At 46.1% G+C, this 19,182-nt stretch overlaps 9 protein-coding genes across 9 annotated transcripts; 3 read left to right on the top strand and 6 right to left on the bottom strand.

The window, feature by feature from the left end:
* The first annotated feature begins 125 nt into the window (after positions 1-125).
* V1508DRAFT_388320 (uncharacterized protein) lies at positions 126-2,764 on the top strand. Its single transcript, XM_066937864.1, has 3 exons — positions 126-231; positions 349-465; positions 526-2,764. The coding sequence occupies exons 1-3, from the start codon at positions 203-205 to the stop codon at positions 2,483-2,485; spliced, it is 2,106 nt and encodes a 701-aa protein (XP_066794898.1). The 5' UTR covers positions 126-202; the 3' UTR covers positions 2,486-2,764.
* On the bottom strand, positions 2,625-4,710 carry V1508DRAFT_420104 (uncharacterized protein). Its single transcript, XM_066940700.1, has 5 exons — positions 4,562-4,710; positions 4,381-4,435; positions 3,998-4,285; positions 3,814-3,947; positions 2,625-3,760 (listed from the first exon to the last, which is right to left on the bottom strand). Exons 1-5 carry the CDS (start codon positions 4,565-4,567, stop codon positions 2,951-2,953), a joined length of 1,293 nt encoding a protein of 430 aa, XP_066794899.1. The 5' UTR covers positions 4,568-4,710; the 3' UTR covers positions 2,625-2,950.
* Positions 4,711-5,592: 882 nt separating this feature from the next.
* V1508DRAFT_356736 (WD40-repeat-containing domain protein) lies at positions 5,593-6,816 on the bottom strand (the record flags this gene model as incomplete). Its single annotated transcript, XM_066937003.1, has 3 exons — positions 5,593-6,177; positions 6,231-6,407; positions 6,457-6,816. The coding sequence occupies 3 exons, from the start codon at positions 6,814-6,816 to the stop codon at positions 5,593-5,595; spliced, it is 1,122 nt and encodes a 373-aa protein (XP_066794900.1).
* Positions 6,817-7,164: 348 nt separating this feature from the next.
* V1508DRAFT_440295 (uncharacterized protein) lies at positions 7,165-9,062 on the top strand. The gene is made up of 4 exons (XM_066942251.1): positions 7,165-7,318; positions 7,411-7,466; positions 7,549-7,649; positions 7,709-9,062. Exons 1-4 carry the CDS (start codon positions 7,282-7,284, stop codon positions 8,970-8,972), a joined length of 1,458 nt encoding a protein of 485 aa, XP_066794901.1. The 5' UTR covers positions 7,165-7,281; the 3' UTR covers positions 8,973-9,062.
* Positions 9,063-9,667: 605 nt separating this feature from the next.
* On the bottom strand, positions 9,668-10,259 carry V1508DRAFT_356649 (AP complex, mu/sigma subunit; the record flags this gene model as incomplete). The annotated part of the gene is made up of 3 exons (XM_066937001.1): positions 9,668-9,847; positions 9,907-10,037; positions 10,097-10,259. The coding sequence occupies 3 exons, from the start codon at positions 10,257-10,259 to the stop codon at positions 9,668-9,670; spliced, it is 474 nt and encodes a 157-aa protein (XP_066794902.1).
* A 266-nt stretch (positions 10,260-10,525) lies between these two features.
* On the bottom strand, positions 10,526-12,623 carry V1508DRAFT_388334 (fatty acid desaturase-domain-containing protein). Its single transcript, XM_066937865.1, has 5 exons — positions 12,043-12,623; positions 11,709-11,987; positions 11,333-11,656; positions 11,158-11,282; positions 10,526-11,103 (listed from the first exon to the last, which is right to left on the bottom strand). Exons 1-5 carry the CDS (start codon positions 12,400-12,402, stop codon positions 10,827-10,829), a joined length of 1,365 nt encoding a protein of 454 aa, XP_066794903.1. The 5' UTR covers positions 12,403-12,623; the 3' UTR covers positions 10,526-10,826.
* Positions 12,624-13,057: 434 nt separating this feature from the next.
* Positions 13,058-13,991, bottom strand: V1508DRAFT_405064 (uncharacterized protein; the record flags this gene model as incomplete). Its single annotated transcript, XM_066938675.1, has 4 exons — positions 13,058-13,299; positions 13,328-13,384; positions 13,422-13,715; positions 13,763-13,991. 4 exons carry the CDS (start codon positions 13,989-13,991, stop codon positions 13,058-13,060), a joined length of 822 nt encoding a protein of 273 aa, XP_066794904.1.
* A 1,622-nt stretch (positions 13,992-15,613) lies between these two features.
* On the top strand, positions 15,614-17,469 carry V1508DRAFT_420125 (Cut8 six-helix bundle-domain-containing protein). The gene is made up of 2 exons (XM_066940701.1): positions 15,614-15,914; positions 16,167-17,469. The coding sequence occupies exons 1-2, from the start codon at positions 15,785-15,787 to the stop codon at positions 16,982-16,984; spliced, it is 948 nt and encodes a 315-aa protein (XP_066794905.1). The 5' UTR covers positions 15,614-15,784; the 3' UTR covers positions 16,985-17,469.
* Positions 17,470-17,508: 39 nt separating this feature from the next.
* V1508DRAFT_405066 (histidine phosphatase superfamily) lies at positions 17,509-19,099 on the bottom strand (the record flags this gene model as incomplete). The annotated part of the gene is made up of 2 exons (XM_066938676.1): positions 17,509-18,941; positions 18,994-19,099. The coding sequence occupies 2 exons, from the start codon at positions 19,097-19,099 to the stop codon at positions 17,509-17,511; spliced, it is 1,539 nt and encodes a 512-aa protein (XP_066794906.1).
* Between the last annotated feature and the right edge of the window lie 83 nt (positions 19,100-19,182).

Genomic DNA, 19,182 nt, shown 5'->3' on the forward strand with positions numbered 1-19,182 from the left:
TGACTGATAGCATTGGGTGGTCACAGAGATCACACACTAAGTTCACGTGATAGTATCACAAATGAATCACAGGAGTACTAAACACCTGAATGACGCACATTTCCGCGGACATTTGCTCGAGGCGACTAGACGTCAGAGGCAGAGCTAAATATCTATGTATACACCGAAGATCATAAGTTCCATCAGCGCTTTCTAAGTCAACATGGGGCATTTTGTGACTCTTGCGACATGGTAAGTCGTTAATGTACTAAGTTGCAGCCAGTTCCACAGACTCGCTTAACGACACTCTCTTCCCCGCTTCGCATTGTTAAATGAGAGGATTATTCTAACGTCCATTGCCGCTCGCAGCGCTCTTAATCAATGGGCCCTCGATTTCGAGGGGAACCTCGAACGAATTGTATCTTCTATTGTCCAAGCCAAAGCTCAAGGTGCTTCTCTTCGAGTGGGTCCGGAATTAGAAATCACGTATGTAGTTATATTGTAATATAAATACGTCTTTCCGCTAATTCGCCAATCATCCTGCAGTGGATATGGCTGTCTTGATCACTTCTTAGAAGGTGACACCTATTTGCATTCGTGGGAAATGTACGCGAAATTGCTTCAGCATGAAGATTGCCAGGATATTCTACTCGATGTAGGAATGCCAGTGATTCACAAAAATGTCAGATACAATTGTCGCATGATCTCTTACAGTAACCGCATTCTTTTCATTCGCCCGAAGCTCTGGCTCGCCAATGATGGGAATTATCGCGAAATGAGGTACTTCACTCCGTGGATGCGTCTGCGCCACGTTGAGAAGTATGCGCTTCCCCGAATAATCACCGAGATCACAGGTCAGACTGAAGTCGACTTTGGAGATGCAGTGCTCGCTGCTCAAGATTGTGTTGTAGGAGCAGAGACATGTGAAGAGCTATTCACTCCCGACGCGCCGCATATTGACATGTCACTGGATGGAATTGAGATATTTACCAATTCGTCAGGCTCGCATCACCAGTTGCGTAAGCTTGATCTGCGATTAAATCTGATCACAGAGGCAACAGCAAAATGTGGCGGCATCTACTTATATGCCAATCAGAGAGGATGCGACGGTGACAGGCTATACTATGATGGCTGTCCGCTCATTGTGGTGAACGGTAATGTCGTTGGCCAAGGATCACAGTTCGCATTGACAGACGTGGAAGTTGTCACTGCGACAGTTGATCTTGAAGACGTGAGATCATACCGCTCATTGATGTCGCACGGTCTACAGAGTAGAACAACAGCTTCATATCAACGCGTCCATGCTAACTTCGCGCTGTCGAAATCTGGATCATTATTCGATCCGACAATTGTTCCCACGGCAGCACGCCCGATAAAATATCATTCGCCTGAAGAAGAGATCGCGTTAGGTCCTGCTTGCTGGCTATGGGACTACCTACGCAGGTCTAAATCAGCAGGATTTTTTTTGCCCTTGTCTGGAGGGATTGATTCGTGTTCCACTGCAGTTATCGTGCACTCAATGTGTCGTATGGTGGTCAAAGCGTGCGATGAAGACGATATGGCTGTGATTCACGATGCCCGGCGAGCAGTTGGTCTGACAGCTGCCGACGACTATATTCCCACTGATCCCGTCGAATTTGCTGGCAGAATCTTCCATACGAGCTATATGGGCACTGAAAATTCGTCTTTCGACACCCGTAAGCGTGCTACCCGTCTTGCAAGCGAGATTGGGTCATATCACGTTGATTTGAACATGGACACTGCTGTGTCGGCCGTCCGTGATATTTTTGTTGTTGTCACCGGCAAGAAGCCTTTATTCCGCGTTCATGGGGGTTCAGATACCGAAAATCTCGCTCTGCAAAATATTCAAGCACGTCTGCGAATGGTTCTCGCGTACCTGTTCGCGCAGTTATTACCTTGGGTCAGAGGAAAGTCGGGAGGCTTGCTCGTGTTAGGATCAGCGAACGTGGACGAGTGTCTACGGGGATACCTCACAAAGTACGATTGCTCATCTGCAGATATTAATCCTATAGGTGGCATATCGAAAACGGATTTGAAGCGCTTTATAGCGTATGCGCGTGACGAGTTCAACATGCCAATTTTGCAGTCCTTCCTGGACGCTACTCCTACTGCTGAACTCGAACCGATTACAGAAACCTATGTGCAGTCCGACGAGGCGGATATGGGTATGACGTACGAAGAACTCTCGATTTTTGGCCGCCTCCGCAAGATCGATAAATGTGGACCTTACAGCATGTTCATCAAGTTATACCACGAATGGACGCCTCGATTGACTGCGGAACAGATCGCAACAAAAGTCAAGAATTTCTTCTTCTATTATGCCATTAATAGGCATAAGATGACAGTTATTACACCGAGCTACCATGCCGAATCCTATTCACCTGATGATAATCGTTTCGACTTGCGACCGTTCTTGATTCCAAATCAGAGATATAGCTGGGCGGCGAAGAAGATAGACGATGTTGTTGCCGTTCTGAATAAGTAAGCAGTGACAACGTGAGAGGATAAGCGGCGTGCGTGGGATAAAATGATTTTTGCGGACTCAATCGATTGATGTGACCTTATGATCAGTATTAGAGGATCGTGAGTAAGGTAATTTCTGTGGTGTTAGCTTGGTGCTACACTTTTGCATCCAACTGGCTTCCTTCGTCGAAGTTTATTGTAGAATTCCTTTGATTGATACATTTGTCATTATAAGTACAAGTTACCGTTCTCCATCTGATTTTTAAGGCTACCATAGTATAAGAAAGACAATAAGAGAGACACAGCATGAACTACCAACATAGTATACACTCACGTCGAACCTGCGCTTTAACACCACGGTAAAAGTCTGGCAAGTCTATCACAAGCTAACAGTTATCCCGCAAATCCAATAACTTTTCAGCTCCAACTCAAAACAACTCAATACATTAGCACAAACCCAAAAATTTTAAAATGCAGACCAAGAACATTAGACGACATCCGAATGGGGGCGCTTCTTTCCCGGCAACGAATTATCGTTCAAGCGTCCGTTTGAAGTACTCGAAGAATCGACTTTGCTATTATCGCCATTGCTGGCGCTGTCGGGGTGCGTCGAGAAGTACTCACGCCTTGCTCTCACTCCATCCGCGAGTTTCTTTAGAACGTCAATGGTGGTATCCCACGAGATGCATCCGTCCGTGATACTCTGTCCGTATACGAAAGGTTTGCCCTGCTCCTTCAAACAGCTGTCTTGCTTACCAGCCACCAAGAAGGATTCGATCATCACGCCCATGATTCCTCTTTGTCCTCTACGCAACTGTTCGCAAATTGCATCAACAACCTTAGGTTGATTATTGTAATCTTTATTCGAGTTCCCATGAGAACAGTCGACCATGATTCTAGCCAAGTGTCTGGCCGGATCATCAGGTCGCGGAACATCAGCTTTTTCCTCTTGCTCACGAAGCTTCTTTTGTATGAACCCAACCTTCATCAGCTTCTCCTTGGCATTCATGACGCTAGCGGAGTCGAAATTTGTACCACTCTTGCCTCCTCGCAAAATTATGAAAGTGTCCGAATTTCCTTCAGTTCCAACAATGGCGACAATACCTGGCTTGGTCACTGAAAGAAAATGGTGCGGGTTGGCAGACGCTCCCATCGCGTCGATGGCGACGTCGACAGTGCCGTCTGTGCCATTCTTGAAACCAACAGGGAACGAAAGACCAGATGCAAGTTCACGGTGAAGCTGAGACTCGGTCGTACGAGCACCAATGGCACCAACAGAGAAAAGGTCAGCAAGGAACTATGTGCTTATTAGCATATATTGAAATAGCAAAACTTAATTGATCAACGAACCTGGGGAGAAATTGTATCCAACATTTCACCAGCGATTGGCAGCTTCTCAGTCAGTCTAACGAACAAACTCCGGGCAATTCGAAGACCCTTGTTGATATTGAAAGTTCCATCGATATCCGGATCGTTAATTAGACCTATAATACAGTGAGCTACCCAGATAATTTTCGAACCGTGGGTGACATACCCTTCCAGCCAACCGTTGTCCTTGGCTTCTCCAAGTAGGCGCGCATGACAATCAAAAGATCTTCGCTAAATTCTTCTGCTAGAGGCTGCAACCTGTCACAGTATTCCAGAGCAGCATTCGGATCATGAATCGAGCAGGGCCCAATGACCACTAGCAATCGATCGTCGTCACCGTCGATAATTTTGACAGCCTCTTCACGACCTCTGAGAACAATTTTCTTTGACTTTTCTGATTGAGGAATATCAGACTGAAGTAGATCAGGAGCTGTAATAGGGTCATATCCGCGAACTAGGCAATAGAGTTAGATTTTCTTCGATATATCCACGACGGAGATCTTAGCGCAGAAGTGCAGCAAAAAAGTAAATACCAAAGCAAAAACGTACTTCTCCAATCTTCTGGACGCTGCCTATCGCCCAAATGAGGATTTTGAATATACATCTAAGCTATCGTTAACCTTGTCGGCGACAATGATTATTAGCCCGAATCTCAATGAAGGCAGTGCGAACAGTTATCCACGCCACCTTCAGGATCATTTATTTTCCGGGCCGTATCAAAATAACAAACCGGCATCTTGTAGGTAATATTATCCTAGTTCGAATATAACAAAATATCGTAGTGAGGCGACAAGGAAAAGAGAAGAGAACCGCAGATATAGGAGCTCGGGAAGAAAATGAGTAATATGCGATGGTGCCCACTGACCAAAGTTGCTCCGAGCGCTAGCAATTTTTCTGTTCGCCGGACGCGGCGTCGTGTACTCAGCAATTTTTGCGTGGGCCCGATGTGGCGTGGCTGTGACTAAGGCTAGGGCTCTTGCTAATCCAACAGCGAACCCACATGTCAGTTGTCCGAGTTTTGTTGTAGATCCTCTTTGCACCGACGGCTGAAGACAATTTCGCATTCTGGACAAAAAGTCAAAAGAAGTTTATATATCTACTTCTCCGGCAATCAGGCAGTTATAAGTTATTTGTCTGGATACGACCCTTGCGACCGCCACTTTTGATGCGGCGCAAGGAGGTACCCAGACTATTAATTGGGTTGCACACTTTGACCCGTACTTGCTGTCTATATATTTGGTTTCTGTAGATCATCTGTTTTAGTATAAAAACAATAGCAAAACGTAGAAGCTAAGCTACAAACAACAAAGCACGATCCGTTTAACCAAAATGCAAAATAAATCCAGCAACTATTATATCAATCTCTTGGCTTGTCTAAATGACTCCATTGCTTGTGGCTGAATCTTCGAGACTTTCTCTCTGCGTATGCGCCGTTTAGCAACCTTCTCCTCCTCGCCTGAACACGTTCCCTTCATCTGATGCAACGCAATCATACCGTCTGTGTTAATCGAACAAAATTCCTTACCGTTCGTCGTAACATCAATCGATGCAAGCCTGAGTACTGATGCACTCTGGCGATAAGACTTCACTCCTTCAGTGCTCTCGCCAACTACGGAATCGTTGGGATCTTCAAGAATAGTGAAAAGAGCGCGTCGTCTGCATGTCGACTCTACAGAGTCGGAAGCAATAAGCGTTGCATCATCACGCTTCTCCAACGTCGAGAAGTACTTCTCCTTGGACTTGCTAGAATCATAAGCGAATTTAGAGTTGGTAATATCCCACATTGTTATATTCTGATCGTACGATCCAGACATCAGCTCGTTGGGATTTGCTGCAGACCATTCGAGCTATAAGTAAAGTTAACCAAATATTAACCAGGTCCATGTACAGATACCAACTCACAGCATTGATAATATCTGAATGTCCGCACAACTCCGCGAAGGGTTGCGCCGCTCGTATATCCCAGATCCGGATCTTACTATCCTCATGTGCGGATGCAACCCAGTTGGAGTTATATGGTGACCACTTGACCGCCGTTGATTCCGAGTGATTCGCAATTTTCGGTCTTAAAAGTCCCCGCGATTTCGTCCGGACGTCAAGAAGTGCAATACCAAACGCACCATTGAGAGCAAGGATGCCATCACGGAACGGAGAGGCGTGGAAGCCACTGATTGTAGCTACCCTTTGCGACATCATCGGTCGATCGTTTCGCGTTACATCCCAAAGATATAGCGACTCGCCGTATAGAGTGACTAATGAAGAGTCTGGAACACAGGTCCAAACAGCGCTTGTAAATTCCAAATGAGAAATTCGAGAAATTGGGCCTACGGATGCCCGTAGAGGATCCTATATTAAGCACTTAGCAAAGGGTCAACTATGAAAATAAACCTGATTCGTACAGCATGATTAAATCTCTTCAGAACTCTAGCGGGGAAAGGATTGGCGGAGTCTGGAAGACTGACAAGGTGAACAACACCGTTTCGATGGCCAGAAGCTATGACTGTGTCGGAATTGAAGCGACCTAGTGGTGCCCATGAGAGACTATATATATGCGGAAGAGAAACGGTTTGTCGGTGCTGTCATTATCGTCAGTTTCTGTACAAATCTCAAAAGCCAAGGACTCACATAAAACTGTGACCCCGATGGGGATACTGTTATTTCGTAGATAAACAAATTCTTCTCGTGTCCGCCACTACCAACTGCGACAAGCGGCAAGCTCTGGTGACTTGAAATACACGTCAAATGTCGAGACGGATCGGGAACCTGCCATTGTTCTGTTGCAAATTGCGGTTTCAGGTTCTCTAATGATGGGGGTTTAACCAGCTCTCGAATCCACGCTTCATCCTTCTGATTGATCTTCGGTAGCTTTTTCCTCAAGTTGTATTCTCCGTCGCGGCGCCGCAGTGCGTTGTGTCGTTCAAGTTGTGCGTGCGGCTGATAACCTAAGATGTCGTCAGCGGGCCGAAGAGCAAGTAGTGGCTCCATATTGCCGGGTGATGTGGAGGGATGAAGAATGATGAAGGACACTATGCAAGGCTGAGGATGGGAGCCAGTGGGAGTTATAATCGATCCTCATTGTTCTGACAGTGGAGGATCGCACGACATAAATTATGTGCCTCCTTCCCATAAGACGGTAGTCAGCCCAGCCTTCTTGTCGATCATTGGAGCAGTGGATCCCACGCTTGGCAACTAAAGTGAGATATTGACGAAGTAGAATCCGACATCGAGCGGCTCGAAGTTTTGGTGCATCAAAAAGGCAGTGTGGCTGGACTGCTGCCAATTTAAGTTAAACGGTGGCGCGGCTTGAACATCAACGTGGCTAGTGTAATTCCCATTTGCCGCCGGTCACACACATCAGCCGACGGAGTTGGAATTGCCTGCCAGCCATCATCACATTTCTGGCACACGATCGCGATTCACGCTTCAGCACGTACACTCGATCACACAAATATGTCGATACTAGAGGGTCAACGGTATGCACTAGAAGGTGTGTCATCATTTTGAAAAATATAGTTCCGCACGTGTTGCTTCTGCTCGGACTTCAATCAACTTCGAGTCACTAACGCCAACTTTCTATAGATCTCGATAGACTTGAGAAGGCTATTGCAGACCGCCTCCTAGATAACCCAAGAACTGTAAGTTTACTCTCTTTCTTGTCTGATAGTTGTCCGCTCTGTGCGTTGATTAGCGAATTTGCAGCAAGCTAACTGTATGTAGCACCGTGACAGAATTTCACAAGAGCACGAGATAGCGTCTTTCTTGGACCGCATACAGCAGCAAAGTAAATTTTTGCTAGACAGTTTCGAAGATTCACGCGGGTATGTATATTGATTTATTGTTCAAAAGGGGGCCATGGATCGCTGACAGAGCGTTTCAGAGAACGAGCGCGCGAGACGGCAAACCTTCAGGGCGGAGAACTGTCTCAGTTTGATGAGTTCTACAAACAGTTGAAGAGCATCAAAGATTTCCATCGGCGGTATCCAAACGAGCCTGTCGAAAATCTTGAAGAGAATTATAGAAAGAAGAGACGTACGGATGATGATTCTGTGGATTTAGATACGATCGATACAATGTTTACAGGTGAGGAGGGACTCGGAAAATATTTCGACTTGATCGCTTTCCATGAACGGTATCTCAACTTGCGAGGAGTAACCCATGTGCCGTATGTTCAGTACCTTGATATCTTTGACAAGTTCGAGCAAATGTCCCGCACTCCAAAGGACGATGATTATTTCAAATACCTAACAGACTTGTCTGGGTACCTTGAGGGGTTCTTAAAACGCACCCAACCGCTCAATGATCCGGAAGGTATGATTGCAAAGATTGAGGAGAATTTTAAAGAGGAATGGGAGAACAAGCTGAAGCAGAATGGAAGTGCGGAGAATCACAAGCGAAGTAATCCAACTCCTGACGGTTTTTATTGCGATGCTTGCGAGAAAATGTTCGAGAAGCAGACTGTTTATGATGGCCATCTGTCTGGAAAGAAGCACAAGAAGAATGTAGAGCTAAAGGAGAAAGTTGCGGTGAATGGAGCCTCTTCACTTGCGGCAGATTTGAAGGCACAGGCGATCGCTCTACGAGAATATGAAATTAAAAAATTAGCGGAGACCTTGGACAAGGTTCGCGAAGAGACAAAAATCAATGTTGAGCGGAAATCTGCGTTGACCCTTCGAGAACGACAATTAGAGATGGAAGCGCTAGAGCGCGAGGAGTTCGGTGGTGACGAAGATGATGGAGAGGGCGACCAAGAAGATGATGGAAAGATATACAACCCGTTGAAGTTGCCAATAGGATGGGACGGAAAGCCAATTCCATTTTGGTTATGGAAATTACATGGTCTCGGTGTCGAGTATCCATGTGAGATTTGCGGCAATTTTGTATATATGGGAAGAAAAGCGTTTGATAAGCATTTCATGGAAGCCAGACATGTTCATGGTTTGAGGTGTCTAGGTATTCAGAATTCCGCTTTATTCAGAGAGATCACAAGCATTCAGGATGCGTTGGCGTTGTGGGAGAAGATAAAGAAGGAACGAAGAGCACAAGAGAGCATGCGTGAGCAAGCAGTTGAGGTGGAGGACGACGAAGGAAACGTCATGAGCGAGAAGGTTTACAATGATCTTAAAAAGCAGGGCTTGTTGTGATACATGTATCGTGTACTTTATATTTTGTATTATAGATACGTCTCATTTATGTTCTAGATATTCGAACTAATACCACCAACATTAGATGTAGGTACAAACTTCCCCCACCAATTGCCGTCGTTCATGTTCATATTCACCAGTTGCAAATCAGTCAAAATAATGTCCGTCGATCTTGTTTCCCCAAAATCGTACAAAAATTCAATCGGCTTAACCGAAGTACTCTCCGCGGCTGCTAGCCGTCCTGCTTCCCGAAGACCGACCACGTCCACTCGAAAACGAAGTTGATAACGAACCTGAGGCCGAAGCTGGCAACGACGCGGAACCATCATAGGACGTAAGACCTGGAAGTTGGCTGATATATGGCATCAATCTTGATTTAATTGAAATTGCAACCGACGGCGTCGGAGCCGTGGCATTTTGCACAAAATCTCATCAGTATGTGCGCACAAGTTATCAAAGTAATCAAAGCAAAAGGAAGAAAGATTAAAAGAAAACAAAATAGACATTAGAGAATGACGGCATTAGGAATTGTCTTGAAAGACAAGTCTGGGTCTTGGCAGCAGTTGGGCAAACACTCTAAATTATAATACACTATAAAGCCCATTTAATTACATTGGTGCAATGCGCCTAGTACAAGCTAAATACACACATTACGAACTTATGAAACAAAGACATAGAATAGCAATTAAAGGAAGCTAAATTCCTAACCTACTAAACTTCTCCTCATCGCCCTCGGCTTCCTCCAGAGCGTCTTGTTGTGATATTCGTCGAAGCACGTCCCGTTTCGATGATTCTTGCAGCTCGCCAGCAAGTAATAACTCGTCAAGAATGTAGTATGCCTTTTGAAAGTTGAATATGATATCAAGCTCGCAAACCTGCAGATATGTACGTTAGTCTTTTGTCGTCGCGGAGACGAAACTTGGAGTTGAGCTACATTGCCATAGTACCGATCCATCTGCTCTACATATCGGTGGATGATTTCCAAGGTGATCAGTTCATTATCTGTAGAATCTACACCCGCAATAAAGAATAACGATGCATATCGTCGGTAAACCACCTTGCTCTCTATATGGACACTAAATTAGTTACACTCTCCTAATATGAATTACTGTCAATTAACTAACCCTTATATTCCAGGAAGTTGCACATCTTTGTTCGTCGGCCTAATACTAATGTCGAGACATCCTTTACAATTTTCGACTTCTCCTTCAACGAAAGCGTGAGGAACCATTTCGCAAGCCGGACCTTGCCTTGCCGTGATAGGAGGATGACGTATTGGACAGCCATATTATGGGAGGTGTACTGGCCTCACCGTTAAGGTTCTTAACGGTTAACAGCCAATTTAATGAAAATGAATTTCAACAACCAGCCAATTGGATGAAGTATGCCCAGGGTGATGTGCAACAGATACGGTGGATATGTCTCGATCGACCGACCACTGGGCGGGTTGTCCAATTGCCCTAACCCCGAGCGACGCCATGGTAACGAGGGTTGTTTTGCTCTCGACATATAGCGCGAGTATATATATATATATATGTGGTGTCTGTTGCATAGCCAAATTTTTCCGGCTTCCATTCCCCATTTTCAATCATCTATGTACATATAATTTTGAAGTCGTGCTATTGTTAAACAAAATCAGCCCTGATCTGAAATAGGTGAAGCATATTCCTGATTCATAACATTCAAAATCGAAATCGTCCCAATACTAATTCTATTAATCACGTTTCCCTCACTTTATCTGGTCCATCCTATCTATTCAGTACCATTACCCTGATGCCACCCGCCCCAAGAGCACGAGACAAAAGCCGGAAGTCATATGATTCGCAATAAATAAAAAATTCTAAGATGTATCATCTACTCTGCACTTTTCTTTCGAAGGCTCTTCTCTATATCTTCATCTCCATTGTCATCATCCCGGACAGCTTTTGCCCTGTCGATTTTCTTCGCCGCGGATATCGGTTGGATACTGCCGCTAGACACACCACGCTTTACTCTACACCAGAGCGACACCTTGTCATCAAGTACGAAGTCCCAAATAACCTTCGTCCAGCTCTTGTGATATGGCAGCGGCTCATAGAATTCGCACGCAATTTGGGTCAGTAGCGGCAAACGAGTCCATGGAATAAAAGGGCTTCCAATTTGTTAGCGACAGGACAAAGAGGGGTAGCAAAATCTGGGCACATACAAGTCATGATGTTCATTGTGCAGCCCAACATTGTATGTGAACAAATTCAAGACTCCGTAGTAGCTGTATGTCTCAGGCGGAGGAATATCTGAGTTAACGCCAGTCTGGCCAACATCCATAACGTACTGACAGGTTAGAATCCAAGGACTTGAATACACAACAATGTTGTACATACATGTTCAGCAATGAAGTGACCCGCGCAAGGATGTAGACTACCAGCCAAGAAGCTACTGGTTATGAAGTATAGTAAGGCCTTCATACCCCACGTCTTAACAACAATATAATCGACAACCAATTGGACGATCACATTAAGCAGATGAATGTATGTGAACGGCAATTTCATTACAAACATTGGTCTGATAGCGTAGAAAAAGATTTGGAACGTAGCAAAGAAGGCTTTGCCGGCAACATTCTGAAGAACAAAAGCCTCCAACGTGGTCGGCAGGTCGGTATCGAGAGATGCATCGCCTAAGTGTTTGTGATGGATAAGGTGATATGGCTACATAGACGTTAGTGTTCTGCTGGAGCTGCCACAACGTGGGACTAGCTACCCTGAAGCTCGCACTATATGGAATTCCAATAGGAAGGTTGGCGAATATTGCAAATAATCGATTGTGGATGGGCTTTTTGAATCCCAGATTATGACTAAGTTCGTGAATGCATAGAAAGACATTCTGATTTGCGGTAGCGCCAATAACATAAGATGTAAGAAGGAACTTCAGCGAGAAGAACGGAGAATTGCGGAGGAGGTAAGCTGTCAAAAATTGAAGAGCAACGACGCCGGATATAACGTACTTCGTCAAAGGCTCATAACCACACAACTTTGTAACCTGGTAAGAGATGTTAATAAGTGATATGTGGAATGATACAGATGTGCAGGCATGCCTCAGGATGAGCCTTCAAGATTTGCATTCGTCTTGTCCGATGCGGCTCTTCTTGGTAAGTCCAAAAGAATTCTAACCGCTTAGAGAGCTCATCTGGATAATTTGGCTCCGGGCTATTGGCCTTCGATGAGGTCTCAGAAGCCGACAGTACTGAGGACGGACTACTGTCAGGAAAATCTGATGACGACGCGTCTTCCGTTGCACTAGATTGGATCGTTGGAGTATCTCCCAATATATCTGACGAGTCCGATATGCGAAGGGGAGAATGATTTTCCGGCTTGATAGGTAAGTAGAATGGCCCTGTGGTGTATAAACTGAAGACCTCATCCTTATTCCGTTGTATCTTGGAGTACACGTTCATTGTGAATATACTACTACCAGCGTATATCGCGATATAAACAGACTCTTCTCGGCTACGCTCTATTGAAGTGTTCCTTGAATACCCGTCACAACTCAATTCATAAACCTCAGCGACAATTTGAAACTACTCCGTCGTAGACCCAACAAAGAACAATGGCGACAGGAGACGAAAGAGGGACTGTGGTCCGAGGAGCGCGTTTTTCAATCTTGTCTCGACCGCTCGTCTGCTAATGCAAATCTAGACTTCGGATGGCAGCACCAAACCTATGGCGCGCTAATCCCGGAGCTGTGGCTGTGCCTCTGGCCCTGATATGGTTACGGAGAGGCTCAAGCCACATGGGAATTTGAACGTTGAATGCTGCTGCCATGGCAACCTTTGATAGCCTAACACCATGTTTTCCTATGGAGATGCATGCAGAGTAAACCAACTATTCCTTTGTGGGACTAGTGTAAATTGACGGCGGTACTCTTCTGTCGAGCGACTGTACCTGTACTACACCGCCACATGTATTGCCACAGCCATCACAAGCCACTCCACTCCCACATTTCCGCTACACTTCACTTTAATCGCATCAATGTGCATATGGTTGTCCACTGTTTTAACATCTTAATCTTCAAGAAGGGAGAATACGTCAGACCACATTTCCTCGAATTCTTCATCCCGATGATCGTCGCCGTGGCCTGGCAATCTCTTCGTCCTCTTGTACCTCTGCTTCATCGGTCACCCCTAACTGCTGCAACGTAACCTGATCTTGTTCTTTTTCTGCCGCCTCATTTTCCGTAGTTGTCACGTTACTTGAGGGTTTTGGACATTTCCGACGATTGTGCCCAGGCATTTTACAGGACCCACATCGCCTGACTTCCTCGATGCGGTCTGTGGTCTTTTGAACAACCTCTGCTGATAAAGCCGGCGTGTCCCTTTGGACGGCCTTTTCTCTGAAGTGCAGCTGCAGGATCGTTGAGGCCTAAGAGTATTTCAGGATCTATATGCCGAAACGACATTGACGGGAGGAAAATCACGATACACCCACCAGCGAGGATGACTGTCCGTGACGGAAATAGGGACGGCCAGCTGGATCCTATGAGAGCAAGGGAGAAGGTAACGATGGCAAGCTGAGCATGTGCAAGTTTCCCATGAGCCGTCCTCCTGCTGCTGTTGCACCTTCTTCATTACTTCACCGTATACCAGCTCGAGCCCAGAGCGGGAAATCGCAGTGCACAGCTTCGACGTCTCGATCTGGTTCGTAATTTCCAGTCGCACAAACAATGCCTCGTTGGACCCTTCGATACTGAGATGCTGCGCCCTGTCATTGTCTTGGCGGTTCAGTTTTTTCCGGCTGTGTATAGTGACGAAGTCAGACCTCTCTTGATCGCTCCATGACTCCCTTCAACTAGGGATGTGGTGCTTATTCCGAAGTTCGGGTGGTTTCGAATATGCATTTCTGCCCAGCATCCACACTGGCCATTTTCCCACCACTGACTCAGAAAGTAGTGCACTGGCTCTGCCGCAAAGTCGCGCTTTAGCTCTTCCAACGAATTCGTCTGGCTCTCGCTATCCAGTGATCCGCCGATGGCCAGAGTCACTTTCATGAACTCGTCGAAGTCCGCAACATTGTTGAAGTACTTGCGGCAGTCCTTGGGTATATTCTGCTCGATATGCCATCGGCAGAGCTGGTTCAGGGCTCTTGGAAACGCACTAGACAACTATCGGAATCGGTAATGATCACCCTGGGAGCTTCATCCGGAAACACAATGGTCTCTGTTACAGTTAGTTAGGTTCATTCAATACCGCGCGAATTGGTACGGTTCTACTCACTCAGTTGCTCTAGGGCCCAGGTGTACGCACTAGTCTGTTCGTTGGTGACAAAGCAGAAGGCAACTCTCACGTTCCGCAAGTTATTGTCGACCGCGACGAAGTTCACCAGGGGCAAGCGGAATTTGTTGGTCTCGTACGTTGAATCGATTATGACTGTCGGCCCATAAAGACGCGCCCTCTGCACAATCAGGCTTGCAAAAAACAAAACCTCGAAAGTGTTGTCCGCAGTCACTTTCATACTGTAGATGTAACCTTCATCCCACAGTGTCTCTATGAATTGGGCAGATGAGGACTTGTTTTCGCGAAAGTAGATCGTATGCTAGATTGTAAACATCCCTGCCCAACAGCGACGAACCGTCAGTCGAGTTTAGCACTGATGCAATGGTACTAAACGACGCTGAATAGTCTGCACACAGTCGAGCGCAGTTGCTCGAGCCCCTGCAGTCCCGGGTCGGTTTTCAGGATAAGCATATGGATCGATAACTTCAATCTGATGTCCGTCGTGTTGGTCGACCAGCTCTGTCAGGATCCACGAATCATTGAGTTGTCTTTTGAAACGAACTCTCCAAGGGCAGTCGCAGAGCCTGCTTCGAGCAACTTTCTGACGGGTGATGCCATTGTCTCCTTTAGTCCCGACTTCCATTGGGAGCTTACCACTGTTGAGAGGCTTTCTGCTGCACTTGCATACAAGCAGTACTTTTGTCTTTGTTTTCACTACGCCATTCTTTACGTCGAAATTGTTGTTGATCGCATGCGGCGTTCACAAAAGCTCTGGCTCTGGCATCTGACTCAAAAGTCATGCCAACGGATAAGTCACAATGGATAAGTCGTAGGGATTGCTCATCGCGAGAAAGTCAATTGCAACCTGATCCATGATAATAGTAACACGCGTGGGACAACTATGCGATGATTATTCACGTCGTTGGAGAAAGGTCAATACAACGTTCAGCTATGTGTACGCGTTATTGTCGGACTTATACTCGTTCGGTTACCTCCGGGTAATGGGAGATATCGACGGTCAGAGAGAGAGCAGCATTCTGCGGCTCTTTGTTGTTGGGCATTGTTTTTATCGCCAGAAGGATATGCCTCTATTGGGATAATGTGGATCCAATCACATGACGTATGACCTTATTTATCCCACAAACGTGTAAGGGTCTACCCACGGATCACCAGTTAATTATACAGTTCCAAACATTGAACGAATTGTATTGGCAATATACGAGGCTAGAATTTATGTCACGCCCCAAGAAGGCATGAGAACTCCAAACAAATCTATGTCATATCGCAGTTTACACTCAACCAGATGAGGCTTAGTGGCAGATGAACTGCCGTTGGCTGGGCAACGAGAATCAAAGTGACATCGCCGCGGCTGAGCAGCGGTCGGCTGGCGCCCAGGACCAGCGCCTAACAAAGGCACAGACCGTGCGAGTCACTTTTCAGCTCACTTATCACTTTCATGCACTCTCCCGAATTTACTTAACTTTGCGCCTCTTCATCAGTCATATTTTTCATCAATCACATTGCGTTGAGTTAATATCTGTGGTTTGTGTGGTTTATATTTCTGGAAATGAGTGCTGTATTGCCACCAACAGGTCCACTTTTGGGCTTTCCTTTCTCTGGCCAATCCAAAGAGGCGTCGCCTAGCAACGCAGTTCCAACAGCTCAATCGCCAATTCTCTCACCGACATTCAGATACGGTGAGTCTTACATTTTATTGTGGACGGATCTGCTGGGAAGTCTTAGGAGTTGTAATGTTTGCCATTGAAATATTATGGATTCCTGTCCATCAGGATCTGCCGGTTTTCCGCTTTGACCTTTACTGCTTCGTCGCTAGCTAATGAGTAGAATTAATACATATGAGCGTGGAGTCAAGCAGTCATTCATATTTACCTATGCTATATCTACTTCTGTATCAGCTATATTAACAGTGCTAACGGTGCTTTATGCAGGCCAAAAGAGAAAACTCTCACATGATGATGACTCGGACGACGAAATGGTCGGCTCACCTGAATCTTCGCCGGCATTTGGAACACGGAGTCTTGCCCCTTTACCGCAACAACATCAACATCACAGCGCTATACAGTCGGTTTTCTTGAGTTCGCCTAATCATGCCGCTCATCACCACTCTGCGAGCAAGCGGGCACGTACTGAGATTATTGGCCGTCCGCTCCCGTTATCGCGGCAGCTAGAATCGCTGGGTGCGCAGGCGCTGAAAGCCATAATATGCTCGCTAGCGGATAAGCACGCCTATCTGGTCGATGAAATAAGTAGCATGGCACCGACGCCGACTGTCTCCAGCAGTCTTGAGCTACTAGCTCGACATCTTGACAGGATATCGTCTGCTTTCCCCTACAAGGGCGATCCGGCTGGCGACTATGCTTATATTCGGGTTAGACCGCATATTACTGAATTTCTTGATGCGGTTAGCGACTACACTCCCCATTTCTTACCGCCGCGGGAGCAGCAAGTTGGAAATTGTCTTCAGTTCTTGGATGGTGTGACGTCACTCGTTCACCGATTGCCTGAATGGCGAGCGGATGCTAATAACGCGTTGAAGCATGCTGCCTATGACGAGCTTTCGCGAGCATGGTCGCTTGCCGTTCGCGAGGCATTGAAACGTGCGAATGGTATCGTTCTAGAGTACGGTGGATGGCGTGAAAAGATTGGAAAACATAATGAGTCCGCCGCTGGCCGCCTCCAGAGCGCGGTTGATGCGGTTGACCAGGGACTTGGAAATGCAGGTAGACGTTTTGGACGGTTCTTTTAGATACATAATTCTAGATAGTAGAACAGTGGTCTGCGACCAGAGGCGATTATCATGCACATATATAGAGATTCCCATTTATATATATGTATGTGTACATATATGGATTTGGATCTATGTTACGGAGTTTATGTTTTTATGGGTGCATGATAGGACTCGGACGGGATGGATAGGTTTCTCTGCGAGCCATTGGACAGCAATGTGTGAAGCATAATGTTAAACGTGGAATAATTAAATTATATATTAAAGCGTTTTGTTTTATGTTATGGGTATGTAAGCTTATCAGACATTTTGTCACGTCACTCGTGTTTGTTGAGAGGTCTCTCTACTGTACTTATTGGGATCGATGCGGTTCTGCAGTGCTTTACTCGAATTCTTTAGTACTGTTTGTTATCATGTATAAATTTATGATGTATAAATCATGTTTGCTGTTTGAAATATTACAAGAATAGTGTCCAGATATTTAATAAACTTTTAATGTAAACATGTCTAGTCATATTAGTACAAAGTAAGTTCTCTGAGCCTATTCAAGCTTGTGGTTTGGACATCACCGCGCCGCCAACGCGGGGAATCGTGCTGAACTCCTTGGCGATCTCTGGGTTGTCAAGAACTGGCTTTCCCAGATTCTGGCGGCATTGCAACTCCCAGTTTTGCGGAACAAACTCGTTGATTACCTTCTCAAATGCTTCGAGTGTACAGAATGATGAGTCGCCTGGTAAATGCTCACCTTCCTTAGCACAGCCAGGGAGTTTAAGGGTTTTGTCATTGTAGGTCAGTCTTACAAAGTATTCCCTCTTAGTTTTGCTGGACACGAAGCCGGCAGGTCTTAAAGGAGTGTTCATCACTTCAGACTCTGACGTAGACACGGTCGGTTTGTCGGCGGGTTTAGGAACCTCTACCGGCTTGCTGTGGGCGAATAGCTCGAATCTGATGTCAGATGTGAACGGAGGCCACTGGTGATCAAACGCCTGGATTGCGCACAATAGCGAGGCGATAGTGGTGTCATGGGAACCATACAAAGCCAGCTTTACCGCCTTCTCTCTCGTTTCGAACTTCTCTCTCGGAGAAAACAAATCTTTCAGTTTGGACCCATGGGCTGCCTTGTCGGCGTTAACAGCCAACTTGATTCTGTACAGAAAGTCGCCGGCGATAGCGCCCACTGCCAGAGTACGATATTCTCTCGACTTTTGCACGCCTAAATACCACTCATCCATGACAGCTTCGCGAATCTCTTTGACGACACGTTCATCCTTGAACCCTTCCGGATACGGCACATTGTGCGCGACACAGGCGGCGACAGTATCGAACACACCTGACGCTCGAGGGCTGCCGTCAATTGCAACACCTTTCGGGAGCACGTCGGTCAACTTTGAAGAAGGATAATCTGCCAGTACCGGGTTCCATCTGTGCGCAGCAATTTCAGCGAACATAAATCCTAGCTCAGAAAGACGGCGGCAGTTCTCGTCGTTCGGGTACGCGTTTTCTTGCGGGAAAAGACGCGTATATATAGTAGGCTTAAGTCCAGCCTTGCGAAACGTAGGTGGATATAAGCCATTAAATAGCGAAAGTAAAGTTTCGTTGGAACGCGCAATATGTGATGAACGGAAGTAGAAGTATTTATGGTCATTAAATAAAGGTGGTAAAAACTTCAGTTTGTCAATGTACAACCAACGCAGACGGTCTCCTAACTTGAATCCAGTTTCACGACCGAGATCTGTCAACTCGCCGAGCATGCACAGTTCGTCTGATTGGCCAGACTTGAAACCGGATGCAGGAACAGGCACATTGTTGGGAAGACCTTTGGCTACTGATTCCAAGCGCCGGACGTATTCAAAAGGAGTAGTCGCGTCATTAGGATATGTTACAATTGTCTGCGTAAATTGTCTAGCGATCTTGCAGAACGGCCAGAAGGGGGCAAGACCCCAAGTTTGAAATCTCGCACGCACAGGTGTGCGTTCGCCTGTCCGACGCTCATTAGCGCAATACATACCAGTGCGATGAGACAAACTTACCGTGTCTAAATAAGACTTGGACATTCAACAATTCCAAATTTGAGGGATAGAGCGTCCGTAGCTCCTCTTCAGAAGGTAAAGGCAGATATTCTCTTGAAGCTGCCATGGCCAACACGGGTCAAGCAGTAAATTTACGAACGGAAATTTCTGGCGCCCTATAAAATTCATTAGAAATTCGACTAAATATTC

This window comes from Lipomyces doorenjongii (assembly GCF_038497915.1).
Source record: "Lipomyces doorenjongii strain NRRL Y-27504 unplaced genomic scaffold V1508scaffold_36, whole genome shotgun sequence".
NCBI lineage: Eukaryota > Fungi > Ascomycota > Lipomycetes > Lipomycetales > Lipomycetaceae > Lipomyces > Lipomyces doorenjongii.

What these genes read in the sequence shown, in the direction of transcription:
- V1508DRAFT_388320 (XM_066937864.1), top strand. Translation starts at nt 203, where the DNA reads ATGGGGCATTTTGTGACTCTTGCGACATG. An exon ending in TTTGTGACTCTTGCGACATG is followed by an intron (nt 232 to 348) that starts GTAAGTCGTTAA and finishes TGCCGCTCGCAG; the next exon opens with CGCTCTTAATCAATGGGCCC. An exon ending in GGTCCGGAATTAGAAATCAC is followed by an intron (nt 466 to 525) that starts GTATGTAGTTAT and finishes ATCATCCTGCAG; the next exon opens with TGGATATGGCTGTCTTGATC.
- V1508DRAFT_420104 (XM_066940700.1), bottom strand. An exon ending in GCGTCCAGAAGATTGGAGAA is followed by an intron (nt 4,286 to 4,380) that starts GTACGTTTTTGC and finishes TCTATTGCCTAG; the next exon opens with TTCGCGGATATGACCCTATT. An exon ending in GACAACGGTTGGCTGGAAGG is followed by an intron (nt 3,948 to 3,997) that starts GTATGTCACCCA and finishes ACTGTATTATAG; the next exon opens with GTCTAATTAACGATCCGGAT.
- V1508DRAFT_440295 (XM_066942251.1), top strand. Translation starts at nt 7,282, where the DNA reads ATGTCGATACTAGAGGGTCAACGGTATGCACTAGAAG. An exon ending in TCAACGGTATGCACTAGAAG is followed by an intron (nt 7,319 to 7,410) that starts GTGTGTCATCAT and finishes AACTTTCTATAG; the next exon opens with ATCTCGATAGACTTGAGAAG. An exon ending in TCCTAGATAACCCAAGAACT is followed by an intron (nt 7,467 to 7,548) that starts GTAAGTTTACTC and finishes AACTGTATGTAG; the next exon opens with CACCGTGACAGAATTTCACA.
- V1508DRAFT_388334 (XM_066937865.1), bottom strand. Translation starts at nt 12,402, where the DNA reads ATGAACGTGTACTCCAAGATACAACGGAATAAGGATGAGGTCTTCAGT. An exon ending in CATATAGTGCGAGCTTCAGG is followed by an intron (nt 11,657 to 11,708) that starts GTAGCTAGTCCC and finishes ACGTCTATGTAG; the next exon opens with CCATATCACCTTATCCATCA. An exon ending in GTCACTTCATTGCTGAACAT is followed by an intron (nt 11,283 to 11,332) that starts GTATGTACAACA and finishes CTAACCTGTCAG; the next exon opens with TACGTTATGGATGTTGGCCA.
- V1508DRAFT_420125 (XM_066940701.1), top strand. Translation starts at nt 15,785, where the DNA reads ATGAGTGCTGTATTGCCACCAACAGGTCCACTTTTGGGCTTTCCTTTC. An exon ending in CTCACCGACATTCAGATACG is followed by an intron (nt 15,915 to 16,166) that starts GTGAGTCTTACA and finishes TGCTTTATGCAG; the next exon opens with GCCAAAAGAGAAAACTCTCA.